At 44.5% G+C, this 18,628-nt stretch overlaps 1 protein-coding gene across 5 annotated transcripts in view; it reads right to left on the reverse strand.

Annotated features, from left to right (window-relative positions):
* The window catches only part of LCORL (ligand dependent nuclear receptor corepressor like), a 299,948-nt gene that overhangs the window by 60,206 nt on the left and 221,114 nt on the right, over positions 1 to 18,628 (reverse strand). Inside the window, exon 8 of one of the 5 annotated variants that reach the window (XM_070757382.1) lies at positions 978 to 1,038. The exons of the other annotated variants lie outside the window; for them this stretch is intronic. Within the exon in view, the coding sequence (XP_070613483.1) occupies positions 1,025 to 1,038 (14 nt within the window). The 3' untranslated portion in view covers positions 978 to 1,024. Of the gene's footprint in view, positions 1 to 977; positions 1,039 to 18,628 lie in introns of those variants that run through there. 5 annotated transcript variants of the gene reach the window in all.

The raw sequence follows: 18,628 nt of genomic DNA on the forward strand, positions 1-18,628 counted from the left end.
TTTATATTTATCATTTGTAATACCTAATTAAAAAAAATATGGAGTCTTCTTAATTTTTTGTTGTGTTATTTCTCTTAACCATTTTTCCACCTTGTTCCAATAAATCTTTGGACATGTCCACCATAAATGAAAGTATGTACCAATTTCTTTTTTACATTTCCAACAATTAGGGGATGTATTTGGAAACATGTTTGAGATTCTATTTGGTGGCAAATGACATCTATAGAACATCTTTATTTGATTTTCTTTAAAAGAAACTGATTTAGTTATCTTCCAGTTATATGTCCAGACCTTTCCCCATGTATCTATATCTATTTCTTTTCCTATATTTTTACACCAACTTATCATATTATCTTTTAAAATCCAACCTATCGTCCTATAGTTAATCAAGTATTTATATACCTTCCCTATCAATTTTCCTTGGGTTTTGGTTAATATTTTCCCTAGTATATTATTGTCTTTCTAAAATATGTATGTTCTTACATCTTTTTGGAATCTTGATTTAACCTGAGCATACTGCCACAAGTCGGTTACTATCCCTACCTGTTGTAACTCTTGTGTCGGTTTTAGTTTCAGTTGGTTATCTAAGATATCCATATACTTCCAAATTTTACCTTCTTGTAGTAACTTTGGGGGGCAGGCAGCTTCTATTGGAGAAATCCATTCTGGCATTACTAAGAAATGATTTTTCCTTATTGTATTCCATTCATTTAATAAAGAATTTCTGATTGTATGTCTTTTAAAGTAAGAATGTTATTTATACTTATCATACCAAATAAAAGCATGCCATCCTAACATTAAATCATGTCCTTCAAGGTTTAATAGTCTTCTATTTTCCAAAGTTAACCATTCTTTTATCCAAGATAAGGCTGCTGCTTGGTAATACAACTTCCAGTTTGGAAAGGCGAGTCCGCCCTTCATATTCGAATCTTCTAAGGCGCTTTGTTTTATTCTTGGTTTTTTCCCTTGCCATATAATTTTTTTTGTGATCTTAGTCAATTCTTTGAAAAAAAATTCTCCCGGATTAATTGGAATTACCTGAAATAGAAACAGTATATTGGGAAGAATATTCATTTTTATTGTAGAAATTCTTCCAAGTAGTGTTAATTGTAAATTATTCCATATTTCCAGATCTTTTTTAATTTGACCTAAGAGTTTCTTGTTGTTATCATTCTTTAATGATATAGTTTTGGCTGTAATCCAAATACCTAAATATTTTACTTTCTTTGTTATTTTCATGCTTGTCAACTTTTCTAATTGATTTTTCTGTGAATCTGTCATATTTTTAATTAGTAATTGCATTTTTTCCGTATTAATTTTCAGACCCGCCACTTTTCCATAATCTTCTATTAATTCTATTAATTTTAATATTGATGTCAAAGGATCTTCTATTATGAAAACTACATCATCAGCGAATGCCTGAGCTTTATAAGATTCTTTTTTAATCTGTAGTCCTTTAATACCTCTGTTGGCTCTTATTTTTATTAACAATGTTTCTAATGTTAAAATAAATAACAATGGTGAGATAAGGCAAACCTGTCTAACTCCTCTAAATAATTCTAACATTTTGGTTTGTTCATTATTTAAAATAATTTTGGCTGATTGATTTGAGTATATAGCGTCGATGATATTAAAAAAATTTGTACCAACATTCATCTTATTTAATTGCATTTTCATAAAAGTCCAGTTAACATTGTCAAATGCTTTTTTAGCATCTAAAAATGCTAACACCATTTGTTTTTCAGGGTGTTGTTCATAATATTCCAATGTATTTATAATTGTCCTTAAATTATTTTTAATTTGTCTACCTGGAAGGAATCCATTTTTATCTTCATGAATTATATTATTCATCATATTTTTGAATCTAATTGCGTATATGGAGATAAAAAAAATTATAATCTATGTTCAATAATGATATTGGTCTATAATTTTGAATTTTTTCCTTCTCCATTCCTGATTTATGTATCCATGTTATTAAAGCTTCTGACCAGGATCTGGGTAATTTTGCCTCTGCTATTATCTTGTTAAAAATCTCTAACATGTTTGAATTAAGTATAAAGCTATTTAGTTTATAAAATTCAGTGGGTAAGCTTTGTAAATCAGAGGATGCAGTGAATGTGCCTGGGTTAAATGTACCTGAACTTCAGCTTGAACTTCAACTTCAATATGTTGCCTGTGTTTATGAAAACGAATGGAAGTATGTGACACATCATTTGAAAAACATGATGCCTTGATAAACTTTATGCATCCATGTGGGCCTGCACAATCATTTCATTGGCCTAGCAGAAGAGATTCCTGTTGGATTCCTGAACAGCATATTTTAGCAGTTCTTCCAGTACCAGCAACTACAGCACTTGGACAGCATAAATTACCAAAAAAGCCAGCAAAAATTATCAGTGAAAAGGACCGTTGAACTTACCTGAACGGTCTTCTCGATGCACTGCAAGGAGAGTCCAAGATGGGTTATTCTTCAGCCTGATTGGCTGGGACTGAGTTTAATTTAAATATTAGTCAGGCACCGCCCCCCTTAGCCCTCCAGTCTAATATATACGAAGGAGCAGTAATGTAAAGCAAACTTTTTATTGAACCATGAGATGCAAACAAACTTCAACCAGAACCTTAACGAAACTGTGACCCTGGTCCCAAAGCCGGGCGGGTTTGGACTCTCCTTGCAGTGCATCGAGAAGACTGTTCAGGTAAGTTCAACGGTCCTTCTCTTGCATTGCACTTGCAAGGAGAGTCCAAGATGGGATATGCCCAAGTTATAGTCAAAGGGTGGGAGAAGGCTGGACCAGGGGCGCTGAGAATGAGCACACCCCTTGCAGAACCCTCCTCCCAAACGCTGCTTCTGAGGAAGCAAATGAATCAATCCGATAGTGTTTTATAAATGTGGACGGAGCCGCCCAAGTGGCCGCCCAACAGATGTCCTCCAGTGATGCCTGTGTCCTCCAGGCCGAAGACGTGGCCGCACTTCGGGTAGAGTGTCCTGTTATCCCATGTGGAATAGAGCTGTTCTTAGCCTTGTACGCCTCGGAGATGCTTTCACGCAACCAGCGTCTGATCGTCTGAAAAGAGACCTTGTTTCCCATGGCTCTACTTGAGAATGACACAAACAGAGCTTCAGACGCTCTGAACGTTTGAGTTCTGCGTATATAGATTTTCAACGCACGTCTAACGTCCAGTTTATGCCACCTCAGTTCAGAAGGGTGGCTCCCGTGAGTGCAGAAGTCCGGTACCACAATGTCCTGGGTCCTATGAAAGGTGGAATTCACCTTTGGGACAAACACCGGGTCCAATCTCAGTACCACCCTGTCCGGATAAAAACGACAGAGGTCTTGCCTCGTTGACAATGCTGAGATTTCAGAGACTCTCCTGGCAGAGGTAATGGCCACCAGGAAGGCAGTTTTAATGGACAGGAACCTGAGAGAAATCTGACGCAGAGGTTCAAAGGGTGGGCCTGTCAAGGCGTGCAACACCAGTGACAGATCCCAGGATGGAAAACGGTGAACCGTGGGTGGCTTTATGTTTGCGGCCACTCGTAGGAAGTCCATGATCCAGGGATGCCTTGTGAGGGGACGATAGTAATCCTTGACTAGGATGGTTGACAAGGCTGCTACGTGGCGTCGAAGAGTGTTTGGAGCCAGGCCCTTCTCCAGACCAGCTTGTAAAAATGAAAGTACCATTAGAGGCAAAGCTCCCTGTGGATCCACCTCTCTTTGCTTGCAGAAAACACAGAACGCTGCCCAAGTGGCTTGGTAGACCCGTCTGGTAGGTCTGCGGGCCGCCTGTATGGTGTCTATGACCGCATCTGGCACGAGCTGGTTCTTCAGATGTTCCCGCTCAAGTGTCATACGGTCAGCTGCCACCAGTGAGGTTCTGGATGGCTCATTGCCCCCTGCGTGAGGAGTATTCGATGGTCCGGAATCCTCCAGTAGGGAGATATCGAGAGTTCTCTCAGGTCGGCAAACCAGATGCGTCGTGGCCAATACGGAGCCAGTAGGAGAACCTCTGCTCGCTCCTCCAGTATCTTTTGAATCACCTTCGGTATTAGTGGGACTGGTGGAAAGGCGTAAAGCAGGTCTGATGGCCACCGTTGACGCAGAGCATTCACTCCCTCCGCCCCGGGAGAGGGAAAGCGGGAGAAGAAGTGGGGGAGCTGGGTGTTGTGGCAGGTCGCAAACAGATCCAGTATCAGCTTGCCGAACCTCCCGACAATCCCCTGGAAGATCGTGGGGTCCAGGCGCCACTCCCCGGGATCCAGAGTCTCCCGACTCAGCCAGTCTGCGCATACATTGTCCACACCCGAGATATGTTCTGCTGACAGTGAGGCTAAATTGGCCTCCGCCCACCTTAATAGGGACTCCGACTCTGCCGTGATCGTGTTCCAAAGGTGCTTAACTCCATGTGCCAGTCCATCCTTGGCACAGACAATTCCTACGCTTCTGCATCGACGGTTCGCACTTCCAGTTCAGAGCAATGCCGTTCGGCCTATCTTCAGCACCGAGAACCTTTACAAAATTGCTAGATATCATTACAGCGAGCCTCAGACATCGATCAATACGCCTCATGGCATATCTCGACGACATAATTGTGTTATCAAAATCAGTGACACAAGCTCGTCGAGATGTATTGGAGACTTTAACTACCCTTCAATCACACGGCTTCACAGTCAATTGGGGCAAGAGTCATCTGAACCCAACGACTCGTTTGGCTCATTTAGGGACAATCATCGACACATAGTCATGTATGGTCTTTCTCTCTCAGGAAAGACAGCAGAACATTCTCAACTTATTAGCAACTCTAGAGGACCCAAGGAAACCTTCTCTGGCTTCCTATCAAGGCTGTTGGGAACCTTGGTGTCATGTATAGACATAGTCCCTTGGGCCCGACACTACCTGCGCCCACTTCAATGGTTACTCCTTCCATTTCAAAGAAGGAAGTCCAGCCATACACAGCGAAAGGTAACACTCAGACCACAGATCAGGAACTCCTTACGATGGTGGAAATTGCCGATGATACAACGCGGCTCCTCTTTCCAGAACATTGTTCCTCTGGCTATAACAACAGATGCCAGTCTGACGGGATGGGGAGCCCATTTATCTTCTCACATGACCCAAGGTCTATGGGAATATCAAGATCTACAAGAAGTGAACATCAACTTCTTAGAACTCAAAGCTGTTTCTCTAGCACTTTGCAATTTTGCTCCATTAGTTCAAGGGCAACATGTGTTGATACGGACCGACAATGTAGCTACAAGAGCTCATATCAATCACCAGGGTGGGACAAGATCCCGGAGGTTGATGCGAGAGTCGGAGTCTCTCAATGTAGAGACATTGTCTGTGAGGATAAGGACATGATGCCCTCGTACCCAGGGGGCGAAGCTCCGGAGGGCCAGCGAGACCGCCTTCAGCTCTTAGAAGTTGATGTTGCAATCTTGTAAGTCCTGATTCTCCCATAGGCCCTGAGCCATCTGAGAGGCAATGTGGGGGGCCCATCCCGTTAAACTGGCATCCATCATTACCGTGAGATGGTTTCTTGGCAGGTAGGAGGAGCCCTTCTCCAACGCTGGGGAAGTCCACCAGCGAAGGGAGCTGCGAACTCCATTGGTGAGAAACACTTTCCTGTGGAGGTGGCTTGATTTTGTCCGTTGAAAAGGAAGCAGGAACCACTGAAGGGGTCTCAAGTGATGTCTTGCCCATGGTAGGATGTCGATACAGGAAACCAGAGCCCCTAAGACCTTCGACAGGAAGGAAAGCCTTGGGAAACTCTGACTGTCCAGATTTCGCAAGTCTCCTGATGGAGGACCGTCTCTCTGGAGAGAGGAAGACCATACCCAAGGTGGTATCTATGGTGGTTCCCAAGTGAGCCAGATGTGTCGTGGGCGTCAAATGGCTCTTGTCCCAATTGACTGTGAACCCATGGCTTTCGAAAGTCTGAATGCTCAAGTGTAGATCTCAATATGCCTGGTCCCTTGTCTTTGCCAGTATAATGATGTCGTCTAGGTACGCCATGAGGTGTACCGATTGTTGTCTCAAAGAAGCTGTGAGAACGTCCAAAAGCTTTGTGAACGTTCTCGGAGCTGAGGAAAGTCTGAAAGGCATTGCTCTGTATTGAAAGTGGGTCCCTCCCAGACTGAACCGAAGGAACTGTCTGTGCGGTGGAAAGATGGGGACGTGGAGGTAAGCCTCCTTGAGGTCTATGGAGGTTAGGAAGTCTTTGTGCCTTATGGATGCAAGGATGGACCTGAGCAAGTGCATCTTGAACTTCCTGTACTTGACGTAGAGGTTCAATTGGCGTAGGTTCAAGATAAGTCTGACCCCACCGGAGGCCTTTGGGACAAGGAAGATCATGGAGTAAAACCCCTTGCCTCGTTCCTCCGGTGGAACTTCTTCTATTGCCCCTATTTCTCGGAGATGAGAGACTTCTCGGTAAAGAAGGGTTCGCTTCTGACCGTCTGAGGGAATCCGACATAGAATGAAACGATGAGGAGGGGGGCAAAGGAACTTGATCCTTAGACCCTGGGCCACGGTGGCCGCCGCCCAAGCGTCCGAAGATGTAATGGCCCAGGGGTCCACGAAATCGGCCAGTCTGCCACCCAATGGGACGGTGATAATGGAGTCATTTGTTCTTCCTGAAGCCTCTGTTAGCTCCTCTGAAGGGGCGGCGTCCCTGGTAGGACTTGGTGCGGTCCTGTTGAGATGACCTGTCCGACCGAAAGGACCCTTGTCCGAAGGAGCCCTGGAAGTAAGGCCTCGACGCTTGGGTGGTGCTCGAGGAGGGCTCCGTACGAAAGGGCTGACGCCTTTGATAAGGGGTAAATCGCCTGTCCTGTCTTTTGGACCTCGGCATGATTTTCTTTTTGCCTTTGTCCTCGATTAAGATGTCATCAAGGACCTCTCCAAAGAGCTTGTTGCCCTTAAATGGGGCTGAGGCTAAGCACCATTTAGACTTGACATCCGCCTGCCAGTTGCGGAGCCAAATCAGACGGCGGGATGACACTGACGAGGCCATGGCCCTGGCGGCGAACTTGGCAGCATTGGCTGTAGCGTCTGCCGAGAATTCGGTGGCTGCCAGGAGTTTATTAAGATCCTGGCGGAGGCGTCCGTCCTCAGGATCGACCCTGGACTGGATCTCCTTAATCCAGAGAATAGTGGCCCTGTTAAAAAATGAGGCCGCAGAGGCGGCCTGTATGGCCCAGGCAGCCATCTGGTGAGTTTTACGAACAATGTTCTCGGCCCTCTTATCTTCAGCCTTTAGGCCCTCCTGAGACTCAGAAGGGACCAGGGCATTAGAGACTAGACTGGTAACCGGTTTGTCCACCGTCGGGAAGGCCAAAAGGTCTTCCATTTGCTGGTCGAAGGCGTAGAACTTACGGTCCAGGTTGGAGGGGCCCTGTGCTGCTGCCGGGTTCTCCCAAGGGCGCTGAACCGTTTCCAAAAACAGATGTGAGGAAGGGATGTTCACGGTCTCTTGTTTTGGAAGGACAAACAGTCCCCCCGTAGCCTGGGTTGAAGCAGCTGCCTCCGGTTGTCTGTCCTCACCCGCTTGTTCTATAGTCAGTTTTGCCTTGTTGAGCAAGACCTTGAACAGTGAGGACTTAAAGAGACCTGCGAAGACAGGTTGTTCCGGTGGTTGTTCATCCCCCGACAGGTCATCCCCCTGATCACTGTAATCCTCCCTGGAAGAATCTTCCTCCTCCATAGTGTCGGTTACGGAGTGTGAAACTGGAGCTGTCCAGGGGTCCCTGAACCTGCGTGGATGTTGTCCCACAGGTGCCTGATGTTGATGTGCCCCAGTTTCAACTCCCTGGGAGTACGCATTCACAACCAAGTCCTGAAGGTTCTGGGGCATGCTGTGCCAGGCATCCTGGGAACTGCGCAGTCCCGCTGCCGTTGGTGTGAAGATGGAAGACTGCGCAGGGCCATATTGAGGAGGTGCATAGGCCTGAGAAGGCAACATGCCAGGCCACATGTAGGGTTGTCTCCCCAAGTTGAATACCTCTGGGGGAGTAGGCTGGGAAGGGCGTTCAGGTGACCAGTCCCTTTCTGAAGCTGAGCCTGCTACCCCTGGTGCAATCATGGGGGAGGCTGGCAGAGGTGTGGGACCAAAAGACCTGGCTGACAGCGAGGCTTGTTTCTGCGAGGCCTCCAACTGCTTTTCAAGGGCCTTTATTCGTTTCTCAGCCTCCCTGAGCGAGGCACCTTGGGAGGATTTTGCCCTCTGGCTCTTTTCCTTAGGGGTACTAGGCCTAGTAATGGCGGTGGCCTCCTCCCCTGCATGGGCTGACGTTTCTGCCATAATTCCCCCCTTACACACACTCACAATCTGAGACAAAAAAGGGGTAAAGAAGCCAGCAGGAGCCTCTCAACTCAATGCTCCAGGAATGACGAAGTACAAATTAACGGTTATCAACCCTAGCCCTTATTGCGCCTGCGTGTCACCAGGGCAGAATAGGGCTCGTGATTAAAAAAGGTCACTGACAGAGCCCCGACCTTTCGGCGAGCCTATTGGCCATGCCCAAAGCAATGCCTCCGGTTGTCATGGTGACCGCCGGAGCTACCGCCCAGTAGCTGCGGCCCCGACTTGACTGCCGATCTGGCCGCCCTATCGAGGAGGCTGGCGGGAGCTCCTCCTCCTTCCCTGCCTATCGCCGAACACCAGGCCTGATGTTGCCATGGCGACTGCTTATGCTACTGCCGAGTAGCTGCGGTCCCGGCGCTGAGGCTTCATGAAAAAAAACGGGCGGGAACTTCTCCTCCTTTCCCGCCCGACTGCCCCCCCCCAAGATGGTGGCGCCCTGTGTCGGCGATCCTTCTTCTGAGGTAGTCTTACGATCGTGGCTTTTAACACTGGCGGCGCGGGGGGGGGGGGAGAACGCCCCGGGGGCTTCTTGAGGCTTCCCGCTCGCATAATCTTCTTGCGGCATATTCGTCATGGAGGGCAGGCCCCCATGGCGTCAGCCGACCAGCTTTCCACCGGGCGCTACCGCGGAGGTCAGCAACCCGGGCGCTCCTCTCAGGACCCGTGCGTGGGGCCCCCAACCAGAGGAGTTGCAGCCTAGTGGGTTAAACCCGCGGAGGGTATTAACCCACACTGCCAAGGATGAAGCCGCCCCCTGTCGTGCCTGAAAGAAAGGAGAAAAAGAAAAAACATTAGTAAATTTATTAAATTAATCAAACTTCTAAAAAGTGCCCTATTAAACCTTAAGTTTATCAGGAGAGAAAAACTCTAAGTCCCATTACTGCGACTGAGTTTTTCAGACTGGAGGGCTAAGGGGGGCGGTGCCTGACTAATATTTAAATTAAACTCAGTCCCAGCCAATCAGGCTGAAGAATAACCCATCTTGGACTCTCCTTGCAAGTGCATTGGAGAATTTCTTGTCTCTGCAGCACTGATGTTTTACTATGGCTTGGGAACCATTAAAATACCTCCTTTAGGCTTGGGAACCTAGGCAAAGACACCCAAAGAGGCTTGGGAACTTCATGTAAGATACCCACTGTCAGGCCCAAAGTCAACATGTGAAGTTAGAGATTTTGCCTGACACAGTTAACAGCAATAGAGAAATGGGAGGGGTGAGAGATTTATACCACCACACATTCCTTTACGCAGAGTCCAAGGTTAACTGAACAAAGGAAGGAACCAGAAATCCCTGCACCAGATTGGTCCACATGATTGCACTTGTGGGTGTGGGGATGTGATATGAACTTTAACCTGTATGGAATCTGAAGGGAATTTTAGAGTTGGAATGACCATGCTGAATCCAGAATGGCTTTGTTAATAAATCGAACAGTGTGTGAATGCACAGGAGTGGAAATTGATTTATTTCTCAGATGCTATTTGGTTCACTGACAGACAATTCCAACTCTCCCTCAGAAGAATGGAACAGAGAGAGTTAACCAAGAATTCAGAGGTGGAAGGGTTTGGAGTTTTCTATTCCCCTCTCCTGGAGGATCCAGCCAGAGTTCAATAATATGGAGGTAAAGAGGGAAGAAACAGATGGGAGTTTGGGGCTGAGAGGAAGAAGCCACAGTCAATCTACTTCCCAGAGTGGGGATGGGTGAGATGCCAATGGGTTTCTGAACCCTTCCCCACGGGGCCCCAAAATTACTTCTCTACATGGCAACAGCGAATAATGTAGTTTCCCTTTCTGCATCAGCGACTCACTCCCTAAGCAAAGTGAGACATAAACAAAGGCCTGATTGCGCATGTGTCACAGTTTCTTCTAGGCATACCCACCTCGAGCTCCGATGTGATAAATTAAATAAAGGTGAAATTCTCCCTCAAAACATCATAAATTTTTCTTGAAGAAAAGCAGAGGGGAAAAGAGCATTCACAGAAGTTCAAAGAAAATTTAAGATTTGCGGTTTTAAGGGAAGACAGATCTTCTTTCGCTATCACGAAGTGAGTACAATAAATCTCAATAAAATGGCTGAATGGGCTGACCCTAGCCTCGGGAAAATTGAAACGAAACTGGATCAACTGCTTCAAATTGTTACTAGCTTTGAACAAAGATTTCTGAGAGTGGAATCTGTATTGGAAAATCTTTCCTTAGATATTAAAACAGTTAAAAAAGGAGCAGATGTGTCAGCTGAAAAAATTCAGAAATTAGAGCATCAAGTTAAAAGTCAGGATGAGATTTGTAAGCAATTGAATGATAGGATTGTCAATTTGGAAGACTGTCACAGAAGAAATTTACATCTGCGTGGTTTTAGACCAGATTTTGCTCCAGGCCTGAAATTAGCTGAAGCAATCCTTGGTTGGATGAAAGCACAAGGGTACCCAGGTTGATTTTGATGACATTTTACATGTCCATTGGGGTGTCCCACGTAGAAACCAGGAGAGGCAAAGAGACATTGTTATGGCCTTGGCCAGTGAGAAAAAAGCTGATATTATCTACAAGTATTTGAAAAGTTGTGCCGGCCTTAATCAAGATGGAAACGAGGTAAGAGTTCTTAGAGATCTCTCCTGGGAACCTTTGAGAGCAAGAGCTTCTTTATGCCCAATTTCAAGCTCTCTATATCAAAGTGGAAAAAAGTTTACCTGGGGTTTTCCAGCTGCCATCATGGTGTTCCAAGAAAATAAGATGTTTAGAGCATGATCATTGGAGGAGGGAAAGGCACTATTGAATCAACTTGATATTGAGTTTGGAGAAAGCGAAGCACAAGGAGCAGTAGGAAGGGAGAGTGGAGCAGTTGGAGAGCCAAAAGGAGCAGAAGGAGGAGATTATTTCAGCGGTCGCAGTACCCCAGACGAGGAGGAAAGGCAAAGGGAGGAGCAGCTGAAGGAGTTAACAGGGCAGGTGGAGGCCATCAGAAGGGAGCAGAGAAAAACAAGAGCCAAGCGTGAGAAGAAAGTGAAGAAGTGAAAAGTTGAAACTGATTCTGTCGTCCTCCCGTAGAGATGTTTCTAGAATTTAGTGTTAATTTTTATTCTTGTTGGGGGGATTGACACTTGTTGGGGGGAGTGATACTGGCGGCAATTGATGCCCCAATGCAAAAACAAAACAATTTATAATAAATACAAAGAGGAAGTTGGATAACTTTATGGAGGGCACAACGCTTTTGGCAGGAGGTTTCAATATGCAATTAACAAATGGGATCGGAAATAGTAGGATGTTACATTTAAATAGACTTAATATGATGGATCTCCATGCAGATATACTATTATTTAATATTATTATTATTATTTTATTAGATTTGTATGCCGCCCCTCTCCGCAGACTCGGGGCGGCTCAAAACAGTGATAAAAACAATATATAATGACAAATCTAATAATTAGAATCTAAAATAACAATTGTACATTTAAAAATCTAAAAGCAAGGAACTCCAATATAAAAAACATACATACAATCATATCATGCACAAAAACAACATAGGCAGGGGGAGATGTCTCAGTTCCCCCACGCTTGATGACAGAGGTGGGTTTTAAGGAGTTTACGAAAGGCAAGGAGGGTAGGGGCAGTTCTAATCTCTGGAGGGAGCTGATTCCAGAGGGTCGGAGCCGCCACAGAGAAGGCTCTTCCCCTGGGTCCTGCCAGACGACATTGTTTAGTCGACGGGACCCGGAGAAGACCAACTCTGTGGGACCTAACCGGTCGTTTGGATTCGTGCGGCAGAAGGGGGGTCTTGCAGATATCCTGGTCTGGCGCCATGAAGGGCTTTATAGGTAATAACCAACACTTTGAATTGTGACCAGAAACTGATCAGCAACCAATGCAGACTGCGGAGTTTTGGAGTAACATGGGCATATTTAGGAAAGCCCATGATAGCTCTCGCAGCTGCATTCTGCACGATCTGGAGTTTCCGAACATTCTTCAAAGGTATCCCCATGTAGAGAGCGTTACAGTAGTCGAGCCTCGAGGTGATGAGGGCATGAATGACTGTGAGCAGTGACTCCCGGTCCAAATAGGGCTGCAACTGGTTCACAAGGCAAACCTGGGCAAACGCCCCCCTCGCCACAGCTGAAAGATGTTTCTCTAATGTGAGCTGTGGATCGAGGAGGATGCCCAAGTTGCGGACCCTCTCTGAGGGAGTCAATAATTCCCCCCCCCAGGGTGATGGACGGACAGATGGAATTGTCCTTGGGAGGCAAAACCCACAGCCACTCCGTCTTATCAGCGTTGAGTTTGAGTCTGTTGACACCTCCAGACACCGGCACATCACTTCCACTGCTTTGTTGACTGGACATGGGGTGGAGATGTAAAGCTGGGTATGATAACCGTACTGATGATACCTCACCCCATGCCCTTGGATGATCTCACTCAGCAGTTTCATGTAGATATTAAATAGCAGGCGGGAGAGGACCAACCCCTGAGGCACCCCACAAGGGAGAGACCTCTGGGTCGACCTCTGACCCCCCACTAACACCAACTGTGACCAACTGCGACCGACTGGAGAGGTAGGAGGAGAACCACTGAAAAACAGTGCCTCCCACTCCCAACTCCTCCAGCCGGCGCAGGAGGATACCATGGTCGATGGTATCGAAAGCCGCTGAGAGGTCAAGAAGCACCAGGACAGAGGATAAACCCCTGTCCCAGGCCTGCCAGAGATCATCCATCAACGCGACCAAAGCAGTTTCTGTGCTGTAACCGGGTCTGAAACCCAACTGCTGAGGCTCTAGATAATCGGCTTCTTCCAAGGACCGTTGGAGCTGGAGCGCCACCACCTTCTCGACAACCTTCCCCATAAAAGGAAGGTTGGAGACTGGACGATAGTTATTAAGTACAGCTGGGTCCAGGGAAGGCTTCTTGAGGAGGGGGCGCACAAGTACCTCCTTATAGGGAGCCGGAAAAGACCCCCTCCCCAAGGAGGCGTTGACAATCTCCTGGACCCAGCTCTGTGTCACCTCCCTGCTGGTCGAAACCAGCCAGGAGGGACACGGATCCAGTAAACAGGTGGCGGAACTCACAGCTCCAATGGCGATGTCCACTTCATCAGGTGTCACCAGATCAAACTCTTCCCAGACAGATGGACAAGTATGGGCCCCAGTCACCTCGACTGACTCATTGTCAGTCGACTCTGCAATCCAATCGGAGTCGAGATCCGCCCGGATCCGAGCGATTTTATCAGCGAAAAACCTGTTAAAGTCCTCAGCACTACCCTGTAAAGGTTCCCCAACTCCCCCCTGGTTAAGAAGGGAGCAGGTCACCCTAAACAGAGCTGCTGGGTGAGATTCCGTTGATGCAATCAAGGCAGCATGGTATGTGCATCTTGCCGCCTTGAGCGCCACTTTGTAAGTCTTAATATGAGCTCTTACAAGTGTTCTAGACATCTCTTCTGGCATTTCAACTCCTGGAGCTCCTTGTTGAACCATGGACCTCTACGGGGTCTAGTACCGCAGAGAGGTCGCAAAGGCGCAATCCGGTCAAGAGTCTCTGCTGCAGCCTTGTTCCAGGCCTCAGCAAGAGACTCTGCTGAACTGTGGATGAGTGTATCTGGAATAACCCCAAGCGCCCTCTGAAAGCCCTCTGGGTCCATCAGGCATCTGGGGTGGAACCTCCTAATAGTTTCCGCCTCCCTGCTGAGAAGGATTGGAGTGAGGAAGTTAAGCCACAGTAGAAAATGGTCTGACCATGACAAAGGCAACACTTCTAAGCCCCTTAGTCTCAGATTATTACTCAATTGCCCAGAGAGGAATACCCTGTCGGGAGCATGCCCCCCCTCGTGAGTTGGACCCTGTACTACTTGAGTCAGGTCCATGGCTGTCATGGTGGCCATGAACTCCTGTGCTAGCCCAGAGGTTTCACCGAGCAATGGCAGGTTGAAGTCCCCCAAGACAATAAGTCTGGGAAACCCCACCGCCAACCCGGCTACCTCCTCGAGCAGCACAAGCAGGGGTGTTGACACGTAGCTGGGAGGCAGGTACGTGAGTAACAAGCCCACCAGAACCCCTAAGTCCAACTTCACCAGGAGGGACTCGCAACCCGCAATCTCCGGAGCAACGAGTCTACGCAGGCAAAGGCTCTCCCTGGCTATAATAGTCACTCCTCCCCCCCTTCCCTGGGGTCGGGGCTGATGCCATATTCGAAACCCGGCTGAGCAAATTTCAGAGAGAGGAACTCCTCCCTCCAGGCCCAGCCAGGTTTCGGTCACACAAGCCAGGTCGGCCTCCTCATCCAGAATCAAATCCCGGATGAGGAGAGCTTTATTTACCACCAACCTGGCATTGAATAGCAGCAGCCTGAGCCCAAGGCCCGGATTACACTCATTACCAGTGCCTTGAGTTGAGCTCATGGAGACGGAAAAAGGGATCGCTATTAAGCAGCGATCCCTCCTTCCCCTGGAACAGCTAGCTCTATGTCCCCCGCCATATCTGCCTCTCCCCAGCAAGACCGGGATATTTTGACCCTCTGCCACCCGAGAGATAAGTGTCACTTCCCCTCCTGCCTCTCCAGCGTCAGGTGTGCCAGAAATTTCATTCATATCATATTCATTCATTTCATACATATTATAATCCCACCCACCCACCCTATTCCATCTATCACCCCCCTCCCATTCATTTCCATTCACACCATTCCATTCATTCCAGTGATGGATATCCATTGTTAGGTAATTAATTAAAAGATAAATTAATTAAAAATTACTAAGATAATCCCATTCACTCATAACATACATAAATTAGCCCCCTAAAAATTGTTTAAAAAGTAAAAATATATAATACATATAATTCACCCCCCCTAAAATTAGCTAAAACAGTAAACATAAAACATAAAAACATAGACAAAAATAGTATAGGAAATTATTAAATTTCTAATAGTTTTTGGTTGGTTCTGACAAGGTCCAATGCCAGTGTACAATTAATCAGCAGTTCTAAAAACAATCAACAGCAAAATGGTGCCAAGCTCCAGGCCAGCTGGGTTCTAAAAGTTCTAGCAGGGTCCGGCATAGGAGTCCAAGTAACCAGATGTCTGAATCTCTGGGTAAGAATAACCACTGCAATAGAGACACTCTTCAGCAAGATATCATACATTTAGTTGCATTGACTATATATTAATGAACAGGGTGGGCAATATACAAGTTAAGAAAGTAGATATTAAAAGTATTTGGTTGTCAGATCATGCCCCACCTCTGTCAGAATTGGAAATAGGTCAGGATTGTAATAAAAAAATTTGGAGATATAATGCAGTTGTAACTTCTAGTGAATAAGATAAAGATAAATTGCAGACAGAGATATGTGAATATTTTAGAATTAATGATGTGGGTGATATTCAGCAATCAATTGTGTGGATGCATGTAAGGCTTATATGAGGGGACAATGTATATGTATGGAAGTAGATATCAGAAAGAGGTGGGATAAAGAAAGGGAAACGAAGATAAGAGAAATAGATTTGATACAAGAGCAGCTAAGATTAACTAAGAGTAGGGATTGGAACAGTCTATTGAAATTGAAAAGGAAACAATTGATGGTGTACGATGAGATCCAATGGAATAAGATGAGAATGACAATGCGACAAAATATATTGAGCTGGGGGACAAAATCAAGGCAAAAAATGGCAAGATATTTGAAGAAGGGGAAAGAAAAATAATGTATATTAGCACTGAGAGACTCTAGTGGAGAAGTTAGATATGGTAAAGAGCAGCTAGAGAAGATAATGAGAAAATATTATGAGGACTTGTATAAAGAGGAGCAGGTAAATATAGGAGTCCTTAACGTTGGGAAAGTGGTAAGTGAAGAAGATAAACAAATATTGAATGCAGAAATTACACAAGATGAAATTGCTAGAGTAATTAAAGGGTTAAAATAAGCCAAAGCACTGGGCCCGGATGGGTTTAAAGGAGAATTTTATAAAACTTATATGAATGAACTGTTGCTGCATTTGGGGAAATTGTTTAATAATATATTATTAACTCATGATATCCTGCAGACATGGAAGCTTTCAGAGATTGTTACCATCCCGAAGATTGATCGAGATTTAAGAGCGCCTGGGTCCTACCGTCCTATTAGTTTGGCAAATCAAGATTATAAAATATTTATGAAGATATTGGCAAACCGACTCGAAAACATTTTACCAAAAATAATTGAAGAGGATCAATATGGATTTGTGAAGGGTAGGAAGATAAGTGAACCAATTAAAAATGTAATAAATGTGATGCGCCATGCTACTGTTACTAAAAGGAAATTGGGAATTTTGAAATTAGACATTTATAAAGCTTTTGATAAAGTTAACCATAGCTATTTATACAAACTATGTAAGAAATTAAAGATGGGGGACAAATTTTGTGGAATTATAAAAGATTTATAAAGGGAATGAAGCTTATATAAGGGTGAATGGACAAAGAATGCAGAGAATTAAAATACAAAATGGCACCAAGCAGGGATGTCCTTTCCCCCCAATGTTATTTGTAATAGCAATAGAGACATTAGCTAATAAGATAAGACAAGATAATACTTGGCTAGGATATAAAATAGGGGAATTAGAAATGAAATGAAACCTATTTGCAGATGATGCAATTATATTGACCCAGACCCCGATGGAGATGATTAAAGATATAAGAAATATTTTGCAAGAGTTTAAACAGGAATCGGGATTGTCGGTCAATATGGAAAAATCAGAGATTATGTGTTTAAATACAGGTCCGAGAGAGCAGATAGAAATTAGGAAAGAATCAGGGTTGAAGTTAGGATTAAAGAAAGTTAAATATTTGGGAATTTGGTTATTGAGAAACCCAGTGAAAATCGAGGACGTGAATTATAGATTAATATGGAGGAAAATGTTGAAACAGATGAGGAGCTGGAAAGAGAAAAATCTAAGGATTTATTTATTTATTTATTTATTTATTTATTTATTATTTAGATTTGTATGCCGCCCCTCTCCGAAGACTCGGGGCGGCTCACAACACGATAGAACAAATCATAAATAATCCAAATAACTTTAAAATATTTAAGATTAAAAAAAAGAGCCCCATATACTAACAGACACACACACAAGCATACCATATATAAATTGAACATGCCCGGGGGAGGTGTTTCAATTCCCCCATGCCTGATGGCAAAGGTGGGTTTTAAGGAGTTTATGGAAGGCAGGAAGAGTAGGGGCAGTTCTTCTTCTTTTTTTAAAATATATTTTTATTGATTTTTAAAAAGTTAACATAAAACAAACATATAACAGTGCACAGTGCATGTGCCCATCACCTAACAACAACACACACCCCGTCACCCCCACCACCCATACAAGAGGATTCAAAAATTTACTTATTTATCTATTATTCCTTGGCTCTGTCCTGAACAAGTATTACTAAAAGAGTGATTGTAACTTATTTTTCATGTTTACATCACAGATTCTACTCAACATATAATCTTTTACCTTATTCCATCGCACCATCAACTTCTCCAATTTATTCTCATTGAAATTATTTAATCTTATTTCCATGATTTCAAAATATATGTGGTCCACCATATACCAATACCAATTTTGTAATGTCCATTTTGTAGAATCTTTCCAACCTAATACCATCACCGCTTGAGCACTTTCCAATGCTGCAGTTTTAATTTCCTTAAATTCTCCTAGTTCCCTATATTTAATTAAAATTGCTATTTCTTTTGTGATAATCCAGTTAATATTTAACATTTTATTAATTTCATTCTGCACTGCATTCCAGAATTTCTGAATTTCTGCACACTCCCAGAGCATATGCATAAAGATTCCTTTTTCCTGGCACCCATGCCAACATTTACCCTTCTCTTTCCCCTGGAAGTGTGCAATTTGTACTGGTGTATAATACCATTTATGTAAAATTTTCCTTCTCATCTTTCTAACTCTTGTATTTTTAATCTTATATATACTTTCTATTATTTCTTTCATTTCCCTTTCATCTATTTGTAAATCATCCTGCCAACATCTTGTTAAACTTTTTATTACTTCTTCTTCCATCTGCAATAACATTCTATATATATTACCGGCTTGTGCTTTACTCTCATTTATCTTTTCACTTATTATTTTTTCTAAGCAATTTTCTTCCCGTAAGAAGGCTTCTTTATTCTCACTTTTATTTAAATATGTGCTTATTGCGTTAATCTGCAACCATTTTTGTTTACCAATCCACCATTCCAATCTGGTTCTACTAACTCTTCCATCTTTCTCATATAATTGTTCAATTCTCGTTATCCTTTTACTATTTAATACTTTAAT

This window comes from Erythrolamprus reginae, chromosome 7 (assembly GCF_031021105.1).
Source record: "Erythrolamprus reginae isolate rEryReg1 chromosome 7, rEryReg1.hap1, whole genome shotgun sequence".
Taxonomy (NCBI): domain Eukaryota; kingdom Metazoa; phylum Chordata; class Lepidosauria; order Squamata; family Dipsadidae; genus Erythrolamprus; species Erythrolamprus reginae.